Source organism: Xyrauchen texanus, chromosome 22 (genome assembly GCF_025860055.1).
Source record: "Xyrauchen texanus isolate HMW12.3.18 chromosome 22, RBS_HiC_50CHRs, whole genome shotgun sequence".
NCBI classification, from domain to species: domain Eukaryota; kingdom Metazoa; phylum Chordata; class Actinopteri; order Cypriniformes; family Catostomidae; genus Xyrauchen; species Xyrauchen texanus.
The window spans coordinates 13,462,321-13,490,047 of NC_068297.1; the positions used below are offsets into that span (position 1 = coordinate 13,462,321).

The 27,727-nt window shown below is 38.3% G+C and overlaps 1 protein-coding gene across 1 annotated transcript; it reads left to right on the forward strand.

The window, feature by feature from the left end:
* Positions 1-2,175: 2,175 nt before the first annotated feature.
* Positions 2,176-26,866, forward strand: LOC127662574 (serine protease HTRA1A-like). Its single transcript, XM_052153822.1, has 9 exons — positions 2,176-2,858; positions 7,453-7,555; positions 9,043-9,247; positions 20,439-20,633; positions 21,208-21,240; positions 22,083-22,197; positions 22,324-22,381; positions 23,472-23,567; positions 26,278-26,866. The coding sequence occupies exons 1-9, from the start codon at positions 2,393-2,395 to the stop codon at positions 26,444-26,446; spliced, it is 1,440 nt and encodes a 479-aa protein (XP_052009782.1). The 5' UTR covers positions 2,176-2,392; the 3' UTR covers positions 26,447-26,866.
* The last annotated feature ends 861 nt before the right edge of the window (positions 26,867-27,727 follow it).

Here is a 27,727-nt window from a genome sequence, read left to right on the forward strand (position 1 = left end):
TCATTTAACGTTAGGGTTTTGGATTTAAAGTTTATTTAATAAAACTGCTCTCTGGTTCTTCACTCCATCTTTGTCATTGCCAGCAGCAGCATACGTTACAGAATACTTGACCACCATAATGAGCCCAGCAGTGCAGCTCCTGCACCTACGTCAGGGGAATCGTCCCCTGGAGGATTATGTGGAGGACTTCTGCATTATGGCCTGCTAGGTGGATTTTAATGAGGTGGCTCTCAAGGACTGTTTCCGTTTTAGACTGAAAGAGCCAATCCCCACTTTTGATGTCAGTCGCAGTCCCTCAGCCTGGCTCGGTATATTGACTTTTGGATTATTGGTTCTAGGTTCACTGTGGGGGGAGGCGGATGACGAGCCAGCGTCCCACGTCATGGTCGACGAGCCAGCGTCCCACGCCATGGTCGATGAGCTAACGCCTGCTACGGCCGACGAGTGAACGCCCACGCCTGCCACTGCCAACAAGATGAAAGATTTGTCCATTCCAGAGCCAGCGTTGCCAGCCTCATCTGTCCCAGAGCCTGCGCTGCCAAATTCGGCCTCTGGGAGGAGGAGGAGAAAGGCTTTTGTTTCCAAGTCTCTGACCATGCACACGACCACGGAGGTCGTTTCCAAGTCTCTGCGCATGTACACGGCCACGGAGGTCATTTCCAAGTCTCTGCGCATGTGCATGACCACGGAGATCGTTTTCCAAGTCTCTGCCCATGTACACGACTACAGTGGTCGTCTCTGATTCTCTGCCCTTGTTCACAACCACAGAGGTAGTTCCCAAGTCACAGTCCATGCCCACGACGACAGAGGTCATTTGAGCGCCAGGCCACGGCACAGCCACGGCAGAGTCAGCGCCAGGCCACGGCACAGCCACGGCAGAGTCAGCTCTAGGCCACGGCACAGCAATGCCTCTGCCTGTTCCATGCCACGTAACAGCCACAGCTGAGTCTGCTCCATGTCATGCCTCGGCCTGCTCCATGCCATGTCACAGCCACGCCTCGGCCTGCTCCATGCCATGTCACAGCCTCAGCCTGCTCCATGCCATGTCACAGCCACGCCTCGGCCTCCTCCATGCCATGTCACGGCCACACCTCATTCTGCTCCATGCCATGTAATAAGCAAGCCTCTGCTCCACGGTCCAGGCCTTACTCTGCTCCACAGGGGACCTCCATCCCTACGGTTCCACCTTGATCCTCAGCCCCAATGGCTCTAACCCTCGAGCCACTCATTTCTCCACCCCCCCACGGGCTCAGCCTTGATCCCATGCTCCACGCCCTGTCACGACAGACCACGCCCAGGAGCCACCCCCAAGTGGGGTGGTGGGATATGTAATGTTTAATGTGTGTGTGTTCATGTTTATTCTGTTGGTTAATGTTTTCATATCTTTTATTTTGAAAAGTCTAGTTCCTTGTTCTTGTCATGTGATCTCATGTTTTCCTCCATGTGTCTTGTTTTCATTGGTTCATTGTTAAATGACTTTTTTATTAGTTCTATTTTGTTAATGGTTTTAGGTTATTAGTCTTGTTATCTTGTTTATAGTTCTGTCTTTTCATTGGTTGTCTTGTTTCCATATCTGTCTGTATAAGCCCTCATGTTTGTCATTGTCTCTCGTCAAGTATTGTTTGTAAGTGTAACTTTGTTGTTTTGTTTAAGAATGCCAAGTCTAGTTTGTCAAGCCACGTTTATGTTTTAGTCATGTTTATGTCTAGTTTAGTTCTCATTTAAAGTTAGGGTTTTGTATTTCACGTTTATTTAATAAAACTTAACTTGGGTTCTTCACTCCTTCCTCATTGCCAGCAGCAGCAGCATACGTTACAATAACTCGAAGCACCTTGAGAGCTGACCTCTGAGACATCCCTAATAAAGATTAAAGTAGATACTTAGTCTATATGGTTAAAAAAAAAAAAAAAAAAAAGCAGCAATTTAACACATACGTTTTGTAACTCGGTGTTTTGTTGTTGTTTTGTCTGGACAATACTAAATGGAAACACTATCTCTCTCTGTCTCTTTCTCTTTTGTAGTTTATTTTCCCCCCAATGCAAGTTTAAGAAATTAATTTGCAGCTGCCTTTGAAGGCAGTAGGATCACGTTGCTCTGATTACACAAGAGTTTCAATAGTTTTCACCCATTCAGACCACCAATCGCAGAGCCTGTTGTCATTGTGTGGAAGTGCGCCGGACCGCGCGGAATCCGGAGCGCTTTTATAAACGCTGCGCCAGCAGAAACGCAGAGACGCGTATTGTGCTCGCTCCCGAGGCTCAACAATTTACAGAGCTCAATCTACGATTATTCTCGCTTGGGTGAAGCTCTGTTGTCCTCTGTAGATATTCGAGCCTGCATTACATATTTTTCATCTACTTTACATTCCTTATTTATCTAAACTTGTTAAACTATGATTTGGGTAACTCTCTTCAGCATCGGCGTCTTGGTTACTTCGTTGAATGCCGATGCGCGCCTCAGTAAACGTTACGTGGTCGGAGGCTGTCCGAATCACTGTGATAAGTCCATGTGTCCGGCGATGCCGAAAGACTGTCCGACGGGGCAGGTGATGGATCATTGTAACTGCTGCCTGGTGTGCGCGTCCGGAGAAGGAGAGGCGTGCGGCGGAGTGGGTAAACTGGGTGACCCAGTGTGTGGAGAGGGTCTGGAGTGCTCTGTCACCGGAGGAGTGGGGTACTCTGCTACTGTCAGAAGAAGAGGGAAAAGTGGGCTCTGCGTTTGCAGAAGCAGCGACCCGGTGTGTGGCAGTGATGGGGTCTCGTATCGGAACGTCTGCGAACTAAAGCGAGTCAGTAACCGAGCGCAGAGCCTACAGCAGCCGCCCGTACTGTTCATTCAGCGGGGAGCGTGTGGGACAGGTGAGTGCTAAATCACTTATTTAATATATAACGTGTTTAATAACACACTTAATCGTGGTATAGGGCAATTACAGAAGTAGGCCTAATAATACAATTGTGTAAGCATGTGATGACTTTAAATTATTAATGACTATGTATTTATATTGTAACTACAACTATGTATGTAATTATGTGGAGAAATAGAGAGCAATGCATATATGGTGAATGAAGAGAGAGAGAGAGAGAGAGAGAGAGAGAGAGAGAGAGAGAGAGAGAGAGAGAGAGAGAGAGAGAGATCTAGATTTTGGCAGCTGACTTAAGATGACATCTCTGCCTCGTGGTATTTTTATCATCGCCTCAAATCATCTGCAAAACTATGCATCCCATTTTTACATCATAAACCCTCTTGGTTAGTTTCTAGATTGTTGCAGCTTGTGCATACAATTAAACAGCAGTCGCTTAGTAATTTTGTAGTCATATAGACTGATTCCTCTGTGAATTTGGAAACAGTAGGTTGAAAGTTTTTCAGCTAAACTTGGCCTGTGATTACCGAAATTCAAACCAATTTCCCCATTGGCCTAAGTGGGAAGTGTTTTTGAAAGTATGGGCCAGTGTGAGCTCCAGTTTTAGGGTGAAATGTCAACAGATTTTGGTCCTGATAGTGGATTGGTCCTCACATGAAAAGCAACTGTCTAAGACACACTTATACACACGTTGGCATACAAAAACTTGTGCTGAAATACTGCCTTACATAGGCAAAACTCAGTAACTACACCAGCAATAAATCTGAAAAAAAATGGCTTTAAAGTTACTTGGAGTGCATGTTGTAGTTACAGCAGTTTTAAAACACTTTTGCAAACCCGTCTGTCACAGGACAGATCAAAGTCTAAGATACCTGATTTCAGTTGTGACAAATTTTGTTTGGACTTTGCATGGCAGAACACATTACACCAGTCGTTGAGAACTTTATGTCTGAGAAAGAATATCAGGACTTTGAATTGGTTGAAAGTTTAGTCATTTGAACATTGAGGATCCATTTGGCTTAACTGTTGACATGTGACACGTCCCTGCATATTGGCCTAATAAAAGCAGTTGGCAATGTGCCAAGCTGTCAGAGGTCTGACTTCCAAGTCTTGGCCTCAACTAAAGAAAACACACTGCGCTGCAGAGCTCATGATGTCATTTTCATCTGGATCTGAAGTTCTGCCTGAATCCCTGCAAACTTTTCCTCAGCTGACTGTAGATTTAGGTCAATTTCTGAGTCATATGTGTTAGTCTGTCAGGAACATGGGCAGTGTTTGCTTATGGCAGAGTATGGCAGTTGCCATACCCTAGCATGCAGGCAAGACCAGGGAAATATACGTCTTATTACAATGCACATTAAAGATAATTATTTATTGATCAAACCTAAATCTGAACATGACATGGGCAGGAAGGGTCATCATAGCATACATTGATTCTATGTGCTTTTATCTGTTTTTATATATTGTGTGTGTTTGTTCTGTGGTTTTCATGGACACTCAGGGGTTTCTCTTGTCCAGACTTCTGCACATTTGTTCAGTAGCCCTACAAAGGTTGATGGGGCTCATATTTATCCAGTTTCAATACAGCTTTCTTTTCTTAACTCTTTATTTTTCCCTGAGGCCCTGTTTACACATGGGATTAAGATGCATTTTGGGTGATATTTTGAAATGACATGATGCCAAACACAGGAGTAAATATGGTCCAAAGCGTTTTGATATTTGTCCACCTCAACTACCAGAGGTGGTCAAAAGTGGTCAAAAATGCATGCGACAACATTGGGCTCATACTGTAAACTCTCATCTGTTCGAATGCTTTGGTCCACTAGTGTGCATTGTTTAAATTATGTAATTATGTAAATTAGTATGTGTGTGCATACTCTGTTTGTGCAGAATATGCCTTTGTTTAGATCTGTTCCATTAGCATGTTAAGATCCTACTATCTACCATCTCTTGTAATCTTGCAGATTCTATGAAAATAACTTTTCTCTACCCCCTTTTACCTCCATTCACTTCTCCTTTTAGTTTTTGCACTTCTCTAGTGTAATATAGGCCAGTAGGACTTTCCCACAGTAAGGACTGTCTTCCTGGTCTCTGCTCACCTCCATAGGCCCTGACTGAACTCAAATAAACACACTCTTAGAGCCTGACGCCTTTACATAACCCGCAGAGAGGCCTCAGACAGGAGCTAACACAACTGCAGCTGGACAGCATAACTATAACTCTGAGCCACAGGCATGATGTTTTTATGTTCACAAGGTTTTAATCCCTCAACCGGTTCTGTGGATTTTGTTAACACTGTTCAAGTTGTGTTAGCTCCCTTAGTTGGATGAGAGAATAAACTTGTTATTTTATTAGAACAGAATATAATATTTTCATTAACTCGGCTGGTGCAAATTATAGAAGAATAGAATAGAATAGAATCTTCATTAATTGCCACATGAAAAGCACTTGTGGAAATTAGAATAGAATTGAATAGAATAGAATAGAATAGAATAGAATAGAATAGGTATTTATTGCCACATGAACAGGGCTGGTGGAACTTAGAATAAAATAGAAGGATAGAATAGAATAGAATAAATATTGTATTATTGCCACATGAACTGGACTGGTGGGAATAATGATCAAAATAGAATAGAATTGAATATTTATTGCCACATGAACAGGGCTGGTGGAATTTAACTGAACTACATTAGGATTTTATTTTCATTACTTGGTTATTCTGATCAATTTTAGATAATCTGAGCATCATCATGTGAAAAAAATATTTTGTCCATCTTGACTATGATTTTTACTTCAGTTTCTTTTGTGTGTGTGTGCTTTTCTCAAAACAAGTAATTTTAGACAGAATGTTGTCTCTTTATTTAATGTTCGTCTGGAGCTGGTCAGTCTCACCACACTGGATTTTCTTCAGTTATAATATCAACTTTTGTTTCCTTTTTGGTCAGTTGTGATTGGTTGAATCTTGTGCCCAGTTCAGTGTCCAGCATTCCATAGGATGGAATTAGTCAGCAAATGGAGGAGTACAAAACCATGCAGGTGCAAATGTCAAAAATGATTTTAGTTCTTACAGGGCTGTCAAAGTGATTATGACATTTTATTGTTCCACAGTGCTGTTAGCAAAGGTTATGGAGTCTTTAACAATAAATACATCACCAGTAGCATCGGTTAAATCTTTTTGAAAGTTTTAGTGATAGTATGGCTAGAAAACACTAGTAAATTCATAGAATGTCCAGAAAGGCGTTGTTCTGTTTCAGTACCTGAGCGCGGTCCAAGTATTATCCATTGTATCCGCCCATGCATTTGACCTAATCATAGGTTTCTCTTTCAAAAGGGGGAAAAAACAAATACTTTTCCATTGCTTGGCTGAAGGAAAGATTTGTTTTTTGAGCATCCCACCAGACGAGCACAGCAACACTGGCTTAACCAATGGCATCAGTTTGTGGTGGGACTATCAATTTGTTGGACCAATGGCAGATGGAGGTAGTGTTAGTGGCTAGAACACATTACCTTGATCCAGTAGGGTTACATTTAAACCACTGCAAACATACAGTAGGCATGCACATAGAAGTTACAATATCAAACAAGTCAGAATGTTGTAGCTGCCATGTTTAAAATAGTGTGAGGTCTCAAACGAGAGTGTTCTGTTTCGTTGAGGTTAATTTCACACCAGGACACTAAAAGTCAAGAGTTTGGTTGGGTGAACATGTTAATCTGGAACATTTTCTTCCTGCAAAACTGAGAAGACAGAGTGTTAAAACTATAATTAGGTTGGAATACTTGCAGTAAGTCAGAATGCATGCCAGCGCCACGCTGGAAATGTTTTTAATTACACTTGAGCAAACAGCATAACTCTACCTAAACAGCTCCACTTTTTCATTTTAATATTCCCTCGCTCAGCACAAACACGTCTGGCCACAGAGACTTTCACCTCTTGAACCTGAACATGCTTTCCAACAGCCAGGTCTTCATGGGGTCTCTGTGATCCTTTATAATTAAAAGGACGCCTACATTAGTGAGGTGAATGCCTCACTGATTTGCCTCAAATGACGATTGCTATCTTGTCTGCATTTGTGTCTGCTTTGAATACCCAAAAGACCCTGGGTGATTATAAAATGTGTAAGAGCTTTTTTAATAAATGTAATTTTTATAAAGCAGAATCTTAAAATTATCTTTTGAGTGTTGATCATAAACTCCTTTGTTTTTAAGGGAAAAATATATCTTACTTTTTCCCTTTATGGTGAAATTACAGAGGGTGACATTCAGCATTTCCAGACACGTCCTCCAGTGGACTCCTCTGAACTGGCTACTCACGTGTTTCTGTGTGTGTGTGTCTTTGTGTGTGTGTCTTTGTTTGTGTGTGTGTGTGTGTGTGTGTGTGTGTGTGTTTGGATGACTTGCACGAGCAACAGAAGTCCCATATACTGTATATTTACAAAAAAGATTCCACCACTTAATTTTTTTATGTTAACGACTAGTCGCATATTCTGTTCCCTTCCCTGTTAAGGAGATGTCATTTGATATTTTCAGAAGTCTGTCCTCTGATGTCCTTGTCTCCAGTTGCAGATCTTCATTTCATGTCTTTTTTATTTCAGCGGCCCATGAAAACCCAAACAGCCTGAGATACAAGTACAATTTCATTGCTGATGTTGTAGAGAAGATTGGCCCTGCTGTGGTTCATATTGAACTGTACCGCAAGTAAGATTCTCACATATGTGTTGTATCTCTGCTGAAAAAAACACAAAAAAACAGCTTAACCCTAAAATGCATACGGTGTTAAAAAATGTCACTGCCTTCTACTATTTTACTCTAAGTTTTACATGAAGTGGTCTTTTCATTCCAGATATTTAGTAAGTAAGGTGTCTTTGACCAATGTGAACTGACTTTTTTTTTTTTTTTTTTTTTTTTTTTTACATTTAGTTGAATAGTTGTTTAAATTTTAAGCATACCTGTCAACACTGCCATTTTTCCCAGGAGTCTCCCGTATTTCACACCCATCTACTGCCCCTCTCCCATTTTGTTATTTATATCAGGAAATTCCCATAATTTGTATGGCCCAAACCTCATTATATGAATAATCACATCAATATATTATTCCAAGGTTGTCCAGTTGCCAGATCTTGTATGAAACACATCCTAATCACACAATCGACACATTATACAGATTTCAACCCATTTGTGACCTCAACCCATTTGTGACCTCAACCCAGTTGAGCTGTTGATATCTGTGCAGGTAGTAGATGTGGGAAGTTGAATGAAGCATCACTGTTAAATGGGAGGAGAATACTCAGGTGGTGTTCTGGCAAAAAAATAAAATATATATATATATACATGTAAATTTAACAACAGCTGCATGTAAGAATTCAATTTAATATCTCAAAGCCATATCGACAATGCCCACTCCTGTTGCAAAGTATGTCGCACTGGATTTAATATCGGACACGGTGGGATAAATTACGTTGCTCAGCACATTAAATCACAACGGCACAATTTGTATGTATTTAGCCTGCCTCTGCCATACAGCAGACATGGCCTGGTTGTTAGGGAGGATAGAGTCACATCGGATAACCTCCTAGTGGTCAATATAATGTGGTTCTCGCTCTCGGTGGGGCGCATGGTGAGTTGTGCGTGGATGTTGACGGTCTCAGACGTGGAGGCAACTGAGAGTCACTATGCCACCACGAGGACTTAGAGCACATTGGGAATTGGGCATTCCAAATTGGAGAGAAAAGGGGAGAAATAAATAAATATAGATATAAATCTAAATAAAATTATCATTACAGCTCATTTTCCTTGAAAAAACAAATTATTTTCATATAGAATAAACATCTTGATTTCACCTTGCTCTGGGGGGGTAAGTCTACATATGCATTTTAGGCTAGTCTCTCAGGCTAGCCAAACTGAATAGGCTTGTCTGTTTTGATGGTTTGGGGCACTTGCTAGCTGGCTGAGAGACCAGCTGGCTGACCAGTCAAACCAGCTAAACACCAGCTTGGCCAGGCTGAGAGACCAGATAAAGCTTAAACCTGCAATAACCAGCAAACCACCATGAGCTGGTTTAAGCTGTTTTTATTTCAGCAGGGACGGAAAAAGTGTTGATCTGTGCTTTCAAGTTAGTTACAGAGTATTTGTTTCATCTTCAATTGATCTTTCTTTACCTCTTTTTTTTGTAATTTCTCTCTCAGGATGGTGTATTCAAAGCGAGAGATGGCAGTGGCGAGTGGGTCAGGTTTTGTGGTGTCTGACGACGGCCTCATTGTGACAAATGCCCATGTGGTTGCCAATAAAAACAGAGTGAAGGTGGAACTCAAAAACGGAGCCTCATATGACGCCAAGATCAAAGATGTCGACGAAAAGGCAGACATCGCCCTTTTAAAGATCGATCCACCGGTAAGACGAACTTTTAAATACACATACTGCCATTATATACAGTATCCTTCTAGAAAAAATCCTGGTCTCTAACTAGCCTGGCAGCAGGCTGATATACAGTACAGCAGGATTATCCTTTAGCAGTACTTGTTTCCATTTTTAAGAGGGCTACATGGCAAACAGTCGAAAGGTAAACAAAGATGAGGATGTGAATGATAGGGGAGGTTATAAATACTTACAGAGAGAAAGCAAGTTTACCAGACCCAAGGAACAGATGTTGTATTGTCTTCGTCATGCTGAAATGTTTTTTAAGCACTCACACATTGACACAGAGACTACATGGCTCAAGTAATACTCTAGAAAGCTGCTTGACAGAACTGTTTAATGTACATTATTTTCTCAGCAGGCAATTTGCATGTTTAGCCCACAACAGACCAAACATCTGTGTAGTTTGTAGACTGAGGTAGACAGATTGAACAGCCTTAGAGTTTTTTTTTTATTTTTTCACAGAAAGCTGCTTCATTGGGTTTCATAAATGGAAAGTTACATTTTTTTATCCTGATTTTTAAGACTTAGAGGTTCAAGCCTGAATACGAACTGTGATACACCATACATGAAAGAAACAAAATCCAAACACATGGAGAGTGTTTCATCAACACAATAAATAGATCTGGTCTGTGACAGGGCGGAGGGCGGGGATGGGTTGGGATTCTACACACCTGGCCCCTTATCAGGCCAGGTCTGTAGAATTACACAGGTGGTGTGACAGAGAGAGAGCATTTACGGGCAGCTGTCCATCATATGTGTGTGTTTGTGTCTTTTGGTTTCAGTTCTCATTAAAACTATTACTTGTATTGTCAAGCCAGTTCTCGCCTCCTCCTTTCCCTGAATCCCTTTACATGGTCAAGCTACAGATTACAGGTATTCAAATTTGGCACACATATTTCTGAAATGTACTCTGTAATATTCTGAAGACACAAACTTTGGAAAGGAGAGCTCAAGTAGGAACATTAATAACCCCATAAATACAATCCATATATGGTTTATTGGGAAAATTTTTAAACCCTCGCACACTTAAACTTTAAAGGGTTATTCACATTGCACAGTGCAGACTCATAAAATATATGTCAAATCAGGCTGATAGACACCAGGCAGTATGTTTTTGACTGACAGTCCAAACTTCACTATCGCTCAAGCTCTTACACCTTTGTTCTCCAGAGAAATACAGCACATGCAAGCCTACACTGCAAGTTTAATTTGATCCAGTGTTCATTAATAATGCACACTGCTCCAGGATCATATTCCTTGACTGCTTCTTATCCTGATCTTTGTAGCCAAAACCGATACCACCAGTTTCAGAAATTTACTTTTATTAAGGAACCATATTTGCCACCTGGAATTGAATTTCAGGGGCATTTTTTTACCTTCTCTGGGTATTTTTTAAATTTTTTTTATTCTAAGCATACAAGCAAAGCATGCCCTCCATTTATGTCAGATTATTCTGTTGAAGTAATTAATTTAAATTCTCAATATTATCGTTAATGGCTGTTAATAATAAAATCCTATTTAAATAAAAAAATATATATATATATATATATATGACACTAAACACACTCCAAGAATAGAGTTTAGACAATTGTATAGATTTCTGCTATTTACCATCATAGAGCATTTTGAAGTGTTTACTTCAAGTTCAATGTTTTCAGATCTGATGTTAGGTTGTTGTTGTTTTCCTTCATATCAGTACATCTTTACCATCTGCTTCTGATAAAGATACTAATATGACCTACAGGCTCTACAATCTTAACTAAATAGAACCATATGACTTATATCAAATGTTAAATAACAGATAAAAAAAATTACATTTACCACACTGTAAACATCTGTTGCAGTTTTGTCACTTTTGATGGCATGTTTGCCCCAAGCCCTATTTAATTTTTGACCATAGTGTTTCTCATAGCGTTTTGAGAGAAAGCAATAAGAGGGCTGTTTAATGCCCAGCAGCTAAAGAGTTTGCCCCAGTTTGAGTGAGTGGTAGTGATTCTGAGTGACATCATTTAATCATGTGTGTGTGTGTGTGTGTGCATAGACTGCAAGAGAACATTTAATGGAGACCATTCAAACCTGTATCTGACATGTTTAGACAACTTACTCTAAATATCAGGACATTTGTGTAAAATTGGCTGTAGCCTCAATAAAAAAAACAAGAGACGCAGTGAGTGCTCTGTGTGCCTAAAATTCATAATCAGTCAGTCTATTACATATAGCTACTAAACACACGCACACACGCCAAACACCTAATAATCATAGCCATTACATACCTGCCTGCCGTCTAACGATTGCGTGGGTAGACAGTGTTTCGGCGCTTCACCACTTCACCAGGGTCACGAAACGCTGGCGAACATAACAACACAGCCCCATTACAACCAAAACAATAAACAAGCGCGGATACGCTAACACAGCCAGATTAAAATGTACCTCCTCTGTGTTCATCAATCTAGGTATTCCAACATGTTTCGGAAGCATACACACACAAACAGTAGTGCTGTTGGCAGTCACTCGCAACACCTTAACCCAGCAGGAAGACAATAAGACCTCGCTTAGTGCACTGAACCCAAGTAGCCATTATAATCATACAACACAGATAGTTTGGACATACCTTGCACTATAAACAGCACCCCGGAACACTGCTGCACTCCAACCCGTTGGCAGCTAGCTACAATGTATCACTACCGGCATGAGGACCCCAGGTGCCTATATACCTGCCTGCTCTCAATTTCTAACCACTCCCACCCACATTAGGTACCGTAGCAACAGGGGAGTGAAAGCGAGCCGAAGCGGTGAAGGAACGAGATGAGAGAGAGAAACAAAGACCGTCTCAAACCCACAGGCTACATTTGGAAAGAGTAAAAAAAAAATGGGGGGTGCTGCAGATGAAGAGGCAGAAAGAGATACAAAAAACTGGGGGAGAAAGAGGGGGAGAGAGAGGACATTTGCTTGAATGCAATGAGTTAGTTGCAGTTCAAGTTCCAGGAAAAGATCAGACACTGCAAAGTCCCCAGGGAGACTCTCTGTGTATGAGTGTGAGACTTGTATCCCTGTGAGCAATTACTGCAATTTCTTCCCATTTAATGACACATGTTGAGAGGTTTGAAAAAGTTTAGTAATGCCAAACTTCACAACACGCATGCACGCTCGCACGCACACACGCACACACGCACACTGCCACATATGCTCATGCCTTGACTAGATGAGGAAGAAACTAGCATATACATCACCAAACACAGTTAACCTCATGCTGAAAATGGACAGCACATGGTGGATGAACTGAGAGGGGAGTAGAACAGATTATTCTGTATTTTCTTCTCAAACTTTTGTCCTTCATACTGTCTTTCTTACTCATTCTTGCTCCTCTTTATGGTGGCTGTCTCTTGGGAAAGCAGTACTCTGTTTCCAGAAGCCCATGACTTCAGAAACAGGAAAGAAGGAAAGTGTTTTCCCTTTCAGAGAGAGAGAGAGAGAGAGAGCGAGAGAGAGGAAATGTGGTTAGAGACAGAAAATAAATCTGTGTGTGGACACATCTCTCATTTTAAACACTGATGTATATATCTATCTCAGATTCTTCATCTTTGACCAATTTCCTGTAAAAGAAAATGTTAAATATCTTTAAAATTAATCAAATGTATCTTATAAGCAAAACTGTCTAAGCAAGATATTTTATTTATTGTTTTGTCAGATAATCTACAGTATATTGAATATAAGTGTATTTTGTCTTGTGACACAGTTTGAGAACTTTGAAATGACAAGTAAAAAAATCTGCCAGTGCAACACAACAAAATACACTCATATTCAAGATACATTCTTTGTAAATAAATAAATAATAATAAAAAAAGATATAATTAGTTTTGTTGGTATATAGCCTAGTGTATTCATGTAAATTTAGTGATATAAATAATATTTTTAACTTGAATAAAACCAGTTTGTTACTTGGATGTTGCCTCATGCATGTTTTTATTTATTTATGTATTTGTTTATTTGTTTATTGAAGGCAACAATGAACAGTACGGAAAGCTCTTGAGGTGAAAACTCAGTCCAAGCCTCTATACGATCAGTTGAATTTCACATCATACCTGTTCCCAAAGAGATTAGCTGAACCTCCAAGAAGATGATTAATTTTCTTGTCTCAGCTCATCACACAATTAGTCACATAACTCCCATGTCCTCCTTTTCATTCCAGTCTGCTCTGGTAATGGGCCAAAGCAAAGAAAGAGGTCCTTGATTAGTTTAAAAGCTACAAGGCTAATACATGCAGAGCACACAGAGTTTTCTTTGGATTATCAATGTTCCAGTGGCTTTAAAGTGCAATCCAGACTACTAATATGGCTGACTGCTGGTGGTGCCAAAGTTAGTCATTTAATATTACAGGACAAAATGTTAATCACATGTGGACACAGAGAAGCAGAGAAGCAATTTGAGCCTGTATGTGTGCAAAGGCATAGAAGATATACATAAGCTGCCATGTGGGACAGCAACGTGGAAACAGTTTGTCATTTAAACCCAGTAGTGTATTCTAGGGCATACGCAGGCATATGTATGCCCATATATCTTTCTTAGAATTTTGCATATGTCCAGTGCCCACCTAAAATAAGTGATGATACGTATGGCCGCCAGAACAACAAGTGCGCTTTTGACCTGAACTTCCAATCTACTAACGCACCATTGCATGAATTATGTTTTTTTTTTAAGTGTACAGAGATGCTTTCTACACTTGCACTTAGCAGTCTGAGAAATCTGATCCACCAATCAGAATGCTCATTTCACATTTCCTGACATTTAATTGTAGAAAACATTCCCTGTCTTAGGTCAGTTAGGATCACTTTATTTTAAGAATGTGAAATGTCAGAATAATAGTAGAGAGAATTATTTATTTCAGCTTTTATTTCTTTTATCACATTCCCAGTGGGTCAGAAGTTTACATACAATTTGTTAGTATTTGGTAGCATTGCCTTTACATTTTTTAACTTGAGTCAAACGTTTTGGGTAGCCTTCCACAAGCTTCTCACAATAAGTTGCTGGAATTTTGGCCCATTCCTCCAAACAGAACTGGTGTAACTGTGTCTGTAGGTTTGTTGGCCTCCTTGCTCGCACATGCTTTTTCAGTTCTGCCCACAAAATTTATATCTGATTGAGGTCAGGGCTTTGTGATGACCACTCCAATACCTTTATTGTCCTTTCAGGACATTTTACCACAACTATGGTATGCTTGGGGTCAGTGTCCATTTGGAAGACCCATTTGCAACCGAGCTTTAACTTCCTGGCTGATGTCTTGTTATGTTGCTTTAATATATCCACATAATTTTCCTTCCTCATGATACCATCTATTTTGAGAAGTGTACCAGTCCCTCCTGCAGCAAAGCATCCCCTCAACATGATGCTGCCACCCAAATGCTTCACAGTTGGGATTATGTTCTTCGGCTTGCAAGCCTCACCCTTTTTCCTCCAGACATAACAAAGGTTATGATGGCCAAACAGTTAAATTTTCGTTTCATCAGACCAGAGGACATTTTTTTTTTAAAAGTAAGATCTTTGTCCTCATGTGCACTTGCAAAATGAAGTCTGGCTTTTTTATGGCAGTTTTGGAGCAGTGGATTCTCCCTTGCTGAGTAGCCTTTCAAGTTATGTCGATATAGGACTCGTTTTACTGTAGATATAGATACTTGTCTATCTGTTTCCTCCAGCATCTTCACAAGGTCCTTCACTGTTGTTCTAGGGTTGATTTGCACTTTTTGTACCCAACTACATTTATCTCTAGGAGACCAAATGCGTCTCCTTCCTGAGTGGTATGATGGCTGAGTGGTCCCATGGTGATTATACTTGCGTACTATTGTTTGTACAGATAAACATGGCACCTTCAGGGATTTGGAAATTGTTCTCAAGGATGAACCAGACTTGTGGAGGTCTAAAACCTTCTGAGGTCTTGGCTGATTTTTTTTTTTTTTTTCACATGATGTCAAGCAAAGAGGCACTGAGTTTAAGGTAGGTCTTAAAATACATCCACAGGTAAACCACCAATTCAGTACACCTCCCATCAGAAACAAATTGGCTAATGTCAAAAGGCTTGACATCATTTTCTGGAATTTTCCAGGCTGCTTAAATTCACAGTTAACTTGTGTATGTAAACTTCTGACCCACTGGAATTATGATATTGTCAATTAAATGTGAAACAATCTGTCTATAAGCAGTTGTTGGAAATATTATTCCTGTCATGCACAAAGTAGATGTCCTAAATTACTTGCCAAAACTTTGCTAATTGTAAATCTGTGGAGTAGTTAAAAAATGAGTTTTATTGACTTCAACCGAAATGTATGTAAACTTCTGACTTCAACTGTACATATACAGTGTATATATACATTTAAACTTAACTTATGCAATTAAACTTTGTGAAAATTCTGCATGTTATTGCTCCCATGCTAGTTTTTGATACTTTTAACAAATGCTGGACAATTGTGTCTCGTAATTATTACATCAAATGTATTTTTTTAATGTATTTATTTTTTGCCTTTTACTACTGTCGGTGGTGCCTTTTTCTTGTGATATCAGATTATTTTTATTTATTTTAAATGTAACTAGGAAAACAATTCACTATACACTGAAAAGCACACTATAGTAAATAAAACAAATAACCATTAACTCTTATGTAGGATATATGGTAATACTAGATAATGTGTTAATGTGAACATTACTACATTCATATTAGCTATACAATGCTTATCAGTTTATTGTGTATTATGTATGTATTAGTTTATTAATTAGAATAATTATAAAGGATTAACAATTTTCATAGTAGCCTAATGAAAGTAACATTAATGACACCTATTCATTTATATACATATTTAACTTTGAGATACCATACCATGGTTCTTACTATTTTCTCACTTTACTGTATGTCAACAATTAACATCTGTGTCCATTTTTCTTTCACTTCAGGAATTTTGGGGGAAACAACCAAAACAAAGTTGATATTTAAAACATGAGAATGAATAAATTGAGAATTCTATTAAGTCTCCTTTAGTTTGAAAGGAAGCCTCTGAGTAATACAATTTTCACTCACTGAAAATATCCCACAACCACATCCAACAACAACCTACCAGCTGGATTTCATTACTTACAATAAAACTGATGCTTTTCCTTTAAAGTGACTCACAGTGCACTAATTAGAGGCACAATGTGGGATGAGGTGCCTACTGAAGCGCACAATTATGATAAGTAGGACAGCGATCTCAGAAGCTCCTGTTCCAAGTCGCCTTGTCGCCCACTGTTGGTGGATCTTTCTTTGAATCCCTTTCCTGCTTGCAGTGTATGCAAATGGAACTAAGGGACTCTCTGGAAACTCTGTGTAGCTTATGACAACATGCTAATAATAACCTCAATCTTCCCCAGACTACAGTACCCATTTTACACCTGCATAAGTGCTTGTTAAAGTGTAGTTACTGGAATGGCTTTTAAAGATGTGGGGAGTGTAATTACAGTCCAGAAAATGGCCATTTCAGGTCTGCAAACTGGTGTTTCCTTAGAGTGAACCCAACAAGCTAAAATCACCATATAAAATGAATTATGTTTCCAATTTTATATGGAAGGAAATTGACTGGATCGTTCACGAATAACATTTGTTAAAGGACATTATTAAACAATATATGCAGGCGTCTCTCTTTATGAAGAGTCATGTGGTATTTGTTTACATTGTTGTTCTCATCCTGACATGGATCAGGTTGGTATAGTGTAGGATCTGTGTGGAATTCAGGCCTTTATTTGTGATCATTTTACATCTGAGCTAGATAAAACCTTATTTTGTTGATCTTTCTAAGTGCCCCTTGTGAGTCGTGACACATACCTTCTACCTCTCATTGAAGATCTCTATCCTAGCCTTATCTTGGAGACTTCACAGAGACTTTGTTGTTTCTGTAAGGTTTTCTTTTGGTGTTATTTCATATGCACTGGGTGAGGTTGATACTGTTTTTACATGCCCCAGACTGAGAGGGTATTCCCAGACTGCTGTATCATTAACAAAACACCTGAGGAACTCAGATCTTTTGTGCTTTTATTGGCCAGATGGATGCAGGTCTTTCTGCTGGTTACTGTTTATAAGGGACAGCTGACCTGTAGTCTCGCATACCGTTAGCAAAGCTTTGTTCTTTCATTGGAGTTCATGACCTGCTTGTACATTCCCAACTTGCTGAAAGTACCTGCATAGTCACCAGCATACCTTATGTTGTGTATTTTCTAACAAGCAATAATCCTACAACACTAATCAGCCTACAAATCCGCCAACATTAATCAGTGTAAAAAAAGTAAGACACTTTGTGCTTATCACTATCATTGTTGTTTCTCTTACATCAATTTAAGTTTAGATCATCTCAACAACCCTCATGGGATATTGGTAATTGGTAGCAAATCAAAAACTTTTTGTAGAGTAACTGGACTTTTTTTTTAACTCTGTTTATATTTACGTTGTGTTGTAGAATTACAAAATTTTAAGCTTTTAGCTATTTTGAGCAGTTTTTGATATCCTGCCATTGTAATCAATGCCTTAATATACAGATGAGAGCCTGAAAACTATAAAAAAAAAAATTGTTTTTGAGCTTAAAATGTCAAGGCAACATGATTCAGTGTGATTTTTGTCACCATTTCAATTACTTTTACAATCTTTGCCTCTGAAGTGTATGTCTTACCATCCAAGGCAGTATGTACAATTGGTTACATACTGTAGGCACACAATAGACCTCAACAAACCTCATTAAGTTAAAAATGATGAGCTCTTAATCGTGATAGCTGTGCAGTGTGTGTAAACCTCAATCCCCTGGCCTCAAGAGGCATGCTAGAGGATGTAGCTTTAGGCTTTCTCATTAGTGTGCCCGCTTCCCATTCCAGAGACCCCGGTTTGAATCCCACTCAGAGTAGGTCAAACAGGACCAGTGACAGTGACTAACAGTGCCAACAAAAAAACAACAATAACAGCATAAATAACTAACTGCATAGTTTATTCATGTTGCAATGCATGCTGGGAACTCACAAATCATGAATATTGTTCAATATGAAATTGTTCATCCAAATACCTGTTTGGCAAATTGGTCTAACGTGTTTAATGTAGATGCAAATTAATTCACATTTCGTTGTATCTGTTACTCAAAAACCTTAATAAGCTGGATAAAATGCAATTTTGTTTTCTTTACAGTGTATTTTTAGATTGGACATGAACAGTGAGTCATCTTTGTGGTGAGGAGAAAGAACGAGAAATGAGAGAGAAGCTTTCAGGGTGGTTTTTCCATATAGATGTTAAATAGAAACTATAATTTAACGCAGACACAAAATGGTTCACTAATATGGCACATTGACACAAAATGGCTGACTTAGCTTCACTGTGGCTAATAAGTGGTGTGAGTACTGAAGTGACCTTTGTGTGTGTGATGATCTCACCCTTTCGCAATGGTAACCCAATAGAACACTGATGTTCCCAACAGGACTGTCAGCAGCTGATCTTTGATTGCAGTAAGTGCACATTTTAACAGATATATTTCACAGCTGTGAAATGTGCCATCCTTGATTAGACTGATCTATACCACATTCATTTAGATTTCACAAAACTGGAAAATTCTCTTATCTTTATCAATGTTCATAATTAAGCATTGGAAATATGAGGTTGATTTGAATAGTTATTTTTCTGTGTTATCAAACCTCTTCATTGTCAGCTATTTCATTTCAACAGTAGTCTGCATTTCTCTGCCAGGTCCCTATTGAGTGGAAAGGGATAGATTTTAATCTCGTTTACCAACCATCACCATCTTTATCCTCTACTATTTTTTAAAACCTTGGTAGCACAGGTCGAGTTTTGTTTTTGTTGTTGTTGTTGTTGTTGCATATTTTGGCTTTTTGTTTTCATAGTTTTTAAAAATGTAGAACGAATCTTCTGAAGACATGCAATAGATTTTTGTGAGGAACAGACCAAAATTTAAGTCGTTATTCACTAATAATCTTTACCTCAGTTGAAGGTACCCTCAGTACCCTATACGTCCAGGGTTAAATAATTTGTGCATCAACATTGTATGTCTTTTATGGTAAGAGCTACATAAAGATTTTTCCAAAATGTCCTCTGTGATATTATAGGCCTATACAGGCTTGGAACGACATTAAATAATTTTCATTTTTGGGTGAAATATTTACATTTAAGTTGAATATTACAGTTTAAATATTTAAAATATTCACAAAAACAAGTTGTGGTTGCAATATTTTCTAATATAACACCTAAAGTTCTTACCAGCCTGGCATCTTATGAAATGGCAGTTATATTGTAGAACACTTTTATAAGGAATGGGGGGTTTTATATAAATCTTCCTATAACCTTGAAATCATGTCTTAAAGAGCTCAGACCAGACAGACATTACAGCACAGTCTCAACTTGTCTGAACTGTCTAATGTTACAAATACAGTGTGAAGGTTTCCCATTCCATATTTCCTTCATAAATCTCTCATCTTACATCTCACATATGCACAAAAAGGAGAAAGTAAATATGTCTGTTGTGTCAAGTTCTGAGTCTCTGCTGTCCTCTATTTGTCAAGTTGGTAAACAAAATAGGCACCAGTTCAGAGGTGAATCGCCAATTTTGTTGTCACTATGATCATCCAGAAGAAGCCCTTGTGTTGAGAGGCAAGATTCTGTAAATGATTCCCCACAGGAAGGGAAAATCAGCATTCCGATCCCTCCTGTCCTAAGTGGCTATTTTCCGTGATGTCATAAAGGTTGCCAGCCAAGGCGATAAGGTTTCATAGGTCTGAATTTAAAGATCCAAACTACTCTATAGCAGACACTTGATAGTGGAATCATAGAGGTGTTGTAATGTAGGTCTGGCTGTATGGCAATTATGGGCACAGGAAATTCAAGGGTAGAATTATGGAATGCCTTCTTGTACCACTGTTTCACAATTTATCACATGACTGACATTACAATGATATAAAGTTACAAAAATATCTAAAACAGCTTTGTTGGGCGGCCACTATTGGATAAAAACATATAACTTTGTTGGCCTTAAGATTGTGAAACATGAGGATATTTCTGTCTTATAGACAGATGCTAAAATAATGGAGCATTCCCGTCGTGACATAAAAGTGATTTACTCTCTCTCTCTCTCTTTCTCTCTCTTTGTGTCCTGGCCAACAGAGTAAGCTTCCAGTGCTTCTGCTTGGCCGATCGGCTGACCTCAGACCAGGAGAATTCGTGGTTGCCATCGGCAGCCCATTTTCCCTCCAGAACACAGTTACCACAGGGATAGTAAGCACCACGCAGAGAGGGGGGAAAGAGTTGGGCCTGCAGAACTCTGATATGGATTACATTCAGACTGATGCCATCATTAATGTAAGTGAATTATTGCACTGTTTGAAACACCTGCCAGAATTATTTGAGTGTTGTTGCTTTATTTCTTCTTTTTTCTTTCTTTCTTTTTTTACATTTGCAAATCATCTTACTGAAACCCCATTATTAGTTAATAGTTATGCAACAAAATTCTCTATACATTTTGTGGCTTTTAGTCCACGTGTGTTAGCTTTGAGGCCATTTATATGCTAAAGTACTCTTAAATGTTGATCAAATTTAGCCTTCATTCGAATTAGCAACATGAATCAGATAGACGCAATTAAAATATAGTATTTCTCAGTCAAAACGGACAAAAAATATCAATGCTTTCAAATGCTTTCTTTAATAACAACATCCTCATCCCATATTCTAACCAAAAGTCTATTAGATATTTTTAAAAATGGGCTAGCACTTTGATATGTTCCATTAAACTTCTTGTTTCAATAGGAAATGCACTTGTCAAACCAATTCTGGGGTTCTTAAGTACAGGCTCACACATTCAATCACACACAAAAAAAGCCATAAAACACAAGGATGTCTTAACTCATGAAATGCTTAACATCGCTTTCTTTTACAGTATGGCAACTCAGGAGGACCATTAGTCAATCTGGTGAGCATTTCCTCATTCCAAAACTGTGAGCATGCATATTACATTATTATTTTCCCAGCATTTGTGTGTCTGGTGTTACAGTAATCTCATTCCAGTAAGATTACAATTTGACATGGGTGAACTCTAGCAATTTGTCATACATGTTAGATATTCGAGTGCTGATCTTGCATCTTTTTTTGCTGTTATTGTGCTAATGTAAAGGATCATAGACTGTAAAATGGGGATCTGTTGAGATGTTACTTTAAGGAGCTGTTTCTACCTCATCGTACCCATTCAAAATGACTTTCATTGGTATTTTGAAAAATTGACATTGTACTGTATGAACAGCAGTAGTGTACAGTAGATGACATGAAATATTGTTGGAAAGTTGACATGTCCTGCGGTGTGACATTCTACACTTGATCTAAAACTATTTTAAACATCATTCTGCTCATATATTTGGAATAATTATCAATTATATACTATAATTGATATAGTGCATAGAATATTTGCATTTAAAAAACAAAACAAAAAAACACAATTTGTCCATTTAAATGTAATAAAAAAGGCAAAAATGTGTTTAAATTGGTCAGCATCTTGAATGAACATAGATATTAACTTCTTATATATGTAAAACATTACACATTCGCCTGTGCATAGAAATCGATTGTACTCTAAAATCTTAATGCTGATTAAAAAAAGTCATTGGACACATTAGGTGTCAGCTACCCAGTAGTACAATCTATATTAGTATAGATCGTATAATCTATATTAAACATGTAGTTTAATATAGATTATATTCAGATCTCTGCATTGCATGATGGTCGTGTATATGCTGTAACTGATCGTTGTCTGTCCTGTAGGATGGTGAGGTGATTGGGATCAACACATTGAAGGTGACAGCTGGAATCTCCTTTGCTATTCCTTCAGACAAGATACGACAGTTTCTCGCTGAGTCGTATGACAGACAGGTCAGAGGTATGACATGGCCTATACAAAATACATTAATATCCAAAATGTATATGTAATGAAAAACTTTGGAGAGACAAGCAGCCAGCCACTCAGAGAACAAACGTATTGTTTTTTCATCTGTCTATTCAATAGGTCAAGGAGCAATGCTTAAAAGATATATTGGTGTTCGAATGATGACCCTCACTCCTGCGTAAGTGCAAAACCACAGCCATGCATCAAACAAATTAATCCCTACAAAGTATTCATGAGTAAACATGCAAAAGTTTATAAGGTAATCAGGGGAAATTTTGGGCTTTATGGAAAATATTGCATTATGTAATTGTATGAGATATTTGTTTTTATATCGTGAGTGTTATTGATGGCTGTTGATTTATATATATATATATATATATATTCAGGTCAGGACATTACTGATGTAAAAAACAGCACCATCACTTTTTGAAAAAAGTAATTTACTAGAAACTCACTTCCCATTATATCAAACACTGCTGAGAGCTGTTTGGTTCGTTAAATGAAGCTTAGCATTGTTTTTGTGTTTGTTTTTGAGTTGCCACAGTAAGCAATAGACTGGCATGTCTTAAGGTCAATATTAGGTCAAAAATGGCAAAAGAAAAGTAACAGCTTTCTCTAGAAACTCATCAGTCAGTTGCTGTTTTGTATTGTTGTGCACTGGAAGCTCATGTCACCAAGACCAATTCCTTGTATGTGTCAACATATTTGGGAATTAAGCTGATTCTGAATTCTACCTGCTCAACGCCAGTTTCATGTACAACTGTAAAAAGAAGACTCACGGGTGCAGACCTTATGGGAAGAATTGCAAAGAAAAAGCCATTTTTGAAACGGAATAAGAAAAAGAAAACGTTAGAGTGGGCAAAGAAACACAAACATTTGACAACAGATAATTGGAAAAGAGTGTTATGGATCTTAACCCCATTGAGCTTTTGTGGGATTAGCTAGACTGTAAGGTGTGTGAGAAATCCCCTGACAAGACAGTCACATCTATGGCAAGTGCTACAGGAACCGTGGGGTGAAATGTCAACTGAGTATTTGGACAAACTGACAGTTAGAATGCCAAGGATCTGCAAAGCTGTCATTGCAGCACGTGGAGGATTTTTTGATGAGAACTAAAGTAGTAAAAAAAAAAAATCTAATTGTAATAATACTTTTTCACATTACTAATGTCCTGACTATATATTGTTATAAGTTGAATGCCACTTTGGTGTATAAAAGTACCAATTTCTTTCCATAAGAGCAAAATATGTGTTAATTCCTTCTCGCAGACTGTCCAAAGAGTTGAGAGGTCGACTGCGAGACTTCCCTGACATCACGTCAGGAGCCTATGTCATCGAGGTCATCTCTAAAACCCCAGCTGCAGCGTGAGTCACCAAAACTATACGTCCATTAATGCCAAACAGGTCAAAAGTGCAGGCCAACTCCTTTGGCAGTACTCAGCTGCTGTTTTTACTGGCCATGTGGACATGCTTTCTCTGCCTCTGCCATCATACCTAGAGGGATATAGTCTTTGGCTCTGTCTACCTCTGCATGTTTTAAATTTAGAGTAGACCCCTACTTTTCATAACACACGCACACACATACAAAACCCTGTTGATATTCATTGTTTCAGGCCAAAATGTTTATTGAATCTCACTAAAACCTTTTGATCAGTATTATTTGAAACCACTACAGTATGTGAGTATGTATAAGATAGAGAGAACCATCTAAGGTGCTGATCATGCATGGCTATGTTTGGAATGGAATGCTATCTTAATACTTACTGAATAATGCACAGTATATACTGTGTACTGCATACATAAAAAATAGTATGTGAAACAGAAAACATTATGCAACAATTAAAATGTTGTAAATTATATTGTCACATGTTTCATTCAGTGAGTGGTGTCCAGTTATCATCATGTAAAAAAAATGTTTTTATATTTGTGTAAAATATATTTAACATTTGGCAGTCAGATCAAATAATGAGTCAAGAAAGAGATTTTGGCTGATTTTAATTCAGGTCATTCATCACACTAGAAATGGAGGGCCAAGTCAAGCGCTTGCATTCTGTTGTATGGACCATTTCAAGCATGTAAACAATAACAAAGAATTACAACGCAACTATTCCTGAAGCACTTCCGATATCATTAATGGATCCTTTAACTAATACTTTGAGTTAACATATTTTCCTCAAATAATCTCAAATGTTTTCCTGAAGTGACTTATACAGACGTGTTGTTGATTCTGAGCATCTACACGAGAGAGGCAATGAAACTGTATCATAATTTAGGTGTTCACAATTATTTCCTCAGTGGAGAGATCGGCTCCTATTATAATAAATGAGGCCGTTCAGTGAAGCTGTCTGCATGACCTGTGGACAAGGTAATGATTTATTTTTTTTGTTCCTAATTTGTAAGTTGTTTAGGATAAAAACACCTGCTAAATGACTAAATGTAATATTAAATAATCTTTTAGAGCTCTACCTATCAAACTTACAATTATTAGGCATAAATTGTGTTCATCTAACAGACATAAGACGTGTGCTAGAGTTTGCTCACTTCACTGAAGCTGTTCATGCAACCATATTCTGTAGCTTTTATGGAGATCTAAACACTTTAATTTCCGTTAGTTCCAGGCATCCAGGAACATCCAGCCACAGAACAACATGGTTTACATTTTAATAATGACATTTTATGACAATCTTGTTATTAATGTTAATTTTGATAAAGTCACTATGAATAAAGCACCTCCTGCTGTTGTTTGAATGAGGGTGCATTACATTCGGAAGTGATCATCCCTATGCCCTTCGAAGACTTAACCATCCACTGTGAGAGCTTTGAAAGGCTAAAAGGTGTAGGGCTCAAAAATAAGGGTCATTCAGAACTAAGTTTAAAAGTAATTTTTATTGGAAATTCAGTTTGAAGCGAACTTACAGCATGACTATCATGAATGTTCTCCCTACGAGTGCCCTTCGGAGGGTGATTTATACCGTTGGGAATGCAGTCTGAGTTCGACAACTAGCAGAAATTGTTCAGGGAACAAAAAGACGTCACTTCCTTAAACTTTCTTGAAATGGTCTATACCGCATATTTTGACAAATGTAGTACTGTAGATCAGCCAGGTACTCCATGCATAGAGATACTGTGATGTACAGATGTACTGTGCACAGTATATATAATCCTGAAAAATTAAGAGTATTATTGTAGTATGCTATTCCAAACTTACTGTAGTCCATGCAGTTAAATCCATGCCGTGGCTTCTCTTCACTGATCCAAACAATACTTATTCACATCTTGTGACAGTCACTGCCACATCATATGAAGCAATTAGATGACCATTTTGTTGTGTCATCATTACATGCCAGAACAAAAGCCAACACTTTCTCAAAAACACCCAAAGATTTTCTATCGACTAGTCATGGATTGTTGTAATAATATTCTTAGCGCATGAAACACTGTTTTGATGTAATTCCACACCCAGCAGTCCAATCCACTGCCTACCACATCCTGATCAAGGACATTTTTTAGTTTAGTTAAGTTTGGATGTTATGAACAAGCTCAGATGGCACCCAGACTAACACACAACTGCTTTCTTTCTTTTGGCAAAGCTACTATGGTTATGATTCACAATTGAGTAACAGATGATCACCAAATGTCACAGTTACAGTCCAGCAAATAGGAAGTGTTTGTGAAGTCCACTATGTAACCTAAGTATTTAGAGTATTTCCACCCATGGAGGTTTGTATCCATGAGCTTGTTTTGAATGCCCTAATAGAGATGTAGGTTAATTTTTGTTTTTAAAAGGCCATTCGAAGTGATAAGGTCTGAGTTATGGAGCCATTAGGCTTTTAATGTTGATTTTTTGATGAAGTGTGTAGCTCTACAACGTTAAAATGACATGGCGTATGGCCTTCAGTGTTGTTTTTGGAAGTTATTTTGGTATAATTCTGGGAAACCCAGCAATATTTGATTTGTACTGGGAAGATTTCAGTCTTCAGACTGAGTCATGAAGAGTCCTTAATCAAAAATAATTATTTTAAACCTCTTACTCCCTTATGCTCTTTCTCAAATGCTTTATCTCTCTCTTTTACAGTGGTGGACTTAAAGAGCATGATGTCATAATTTCCATCAATGGTCAGCAAATCTCAACTGCAACGGATGTAAGTTCAGCCATCAAAAAGGACACCACTTTAAGTGTGGTAGTTCGACGAGGCAATGAGGATGTCATCCTTACTATCATTCCCATGGAGATTGACCCTTGAACTTTAACAAAGCTGGTGCACATCGACCCCACCAATGAACTCACTGGGTGTATCCCCTGGCCAATTTTCCATGTTCTTGAAATGAATGGCAGGGTGAAAGCTCTGCCTGAAATGTTTAGACTGAATAGAGCACATGTTGATCCATGATCACATTTATTAATGTTTTAAAAAAATCATTAAATATTTTAGAGGATGCTACTGCTGTTTACAACATAAGCCATTGGACATTAGATTTGTCTTTTTTCCAGATTAGATTTTGTCTTCAAATTTCCAACAGTTTTTCAAAACTGAATTTTGTATTATTATTATTTTAAATGTTTTGTAAATTAAACTGAAATTGTACTCTTTTGAATAGATTAAAACCTTTTGATATTGCGCTTTTCAAGAGCATAAATATTTTATAATAAAAGTTTCACATGATGCACTGGTGAAGACTATTTTCACACAGATTTTTTTATATATTTTCATAATATATCTTAATATAATCAGAAGTGTCTTTTTGGTTTCTGTCTTACATTTATGGATCCCAAGGTTAGACATCTGTGCATTATATGAGTAAAATGCTCAGAATTGAACCTTACAGAATCATCTGAAGTCATAAACTTTGTCATAACGGGCACACAAATTTCAGCTGGAATATAAAATATGGCAAGAATGTGTCAGGTGTCAGGACTGTTGTGGATAAGCCCAGAATCCTAGTCCCTACTGCCAGAAAGTTTATAGTGTGCTGGTGCATGAGCATATATATAGAGCAAATACACACACACACACACACACACAGAGTACTGTGCAAAAGTCATAGGTGCCTTATATTTTGAACAAAAACATTTGTCTTCAAATTGTAATTTTATATATTATGCTTTTATAAATACACACACACATACCCACAATATGAATACAAAAATGGTTGCTGGTTCGATCTCCACAGCCACCACCATTGTGTCCTTGAGCAAGGCACTTAACTCCAGGTTGTTCCTGGGGATTGTCCCCGTAATTGTAATGGTGTGTAACAACATAAACATAGCTGATTGTAAATGAATCATTACGTTTTCAGTTTAATCTTTATCTATATGTAACCATAAGTGTACAAAGAAACAAAAACACACTGCTTTTCAGCCAGGTGGGTCAAATCATAAAAACAGTCAAACATGCGGACAAGCTTCCTGCATCTTTCTCCCGTCTGCCACTGTCTCGTCTCCTTAAATATTCACACATCTCCTCGCTTGAAGGCAAGGCCGGTGTGTTGCTCTGCCCAGACGCTGGTCGGCTCCACCCTGCTCA

What these genes read in the sequence shown, in the direction of transcription:
- LOC127662574 (XM_052153822.1), top strand. Translation starts at nt 2,393, where the DNA reads ATGATTTGGGTAACTCTCTTCAGCATCGGCGTCTTGGTTACTTCGTTG. An exon ending in TTTTAAAGATCGATCCACCG is followed by an intron (nt 9,248 to 20,438) that starts GTAAGACGAACT and finishes CCTGGCCAACAG; the next exon opens with AGTAAGCTTCCAGTGCTTCT. An exon ending in AGACTGATGCCATCATTAAT is followed by an intron (nt 20,634 to 21,207) that starts GTAAGTGAATTA and finishes TTTCTTTTACAG; the next exon opens with TATGGCAACTCAGGAGGACC.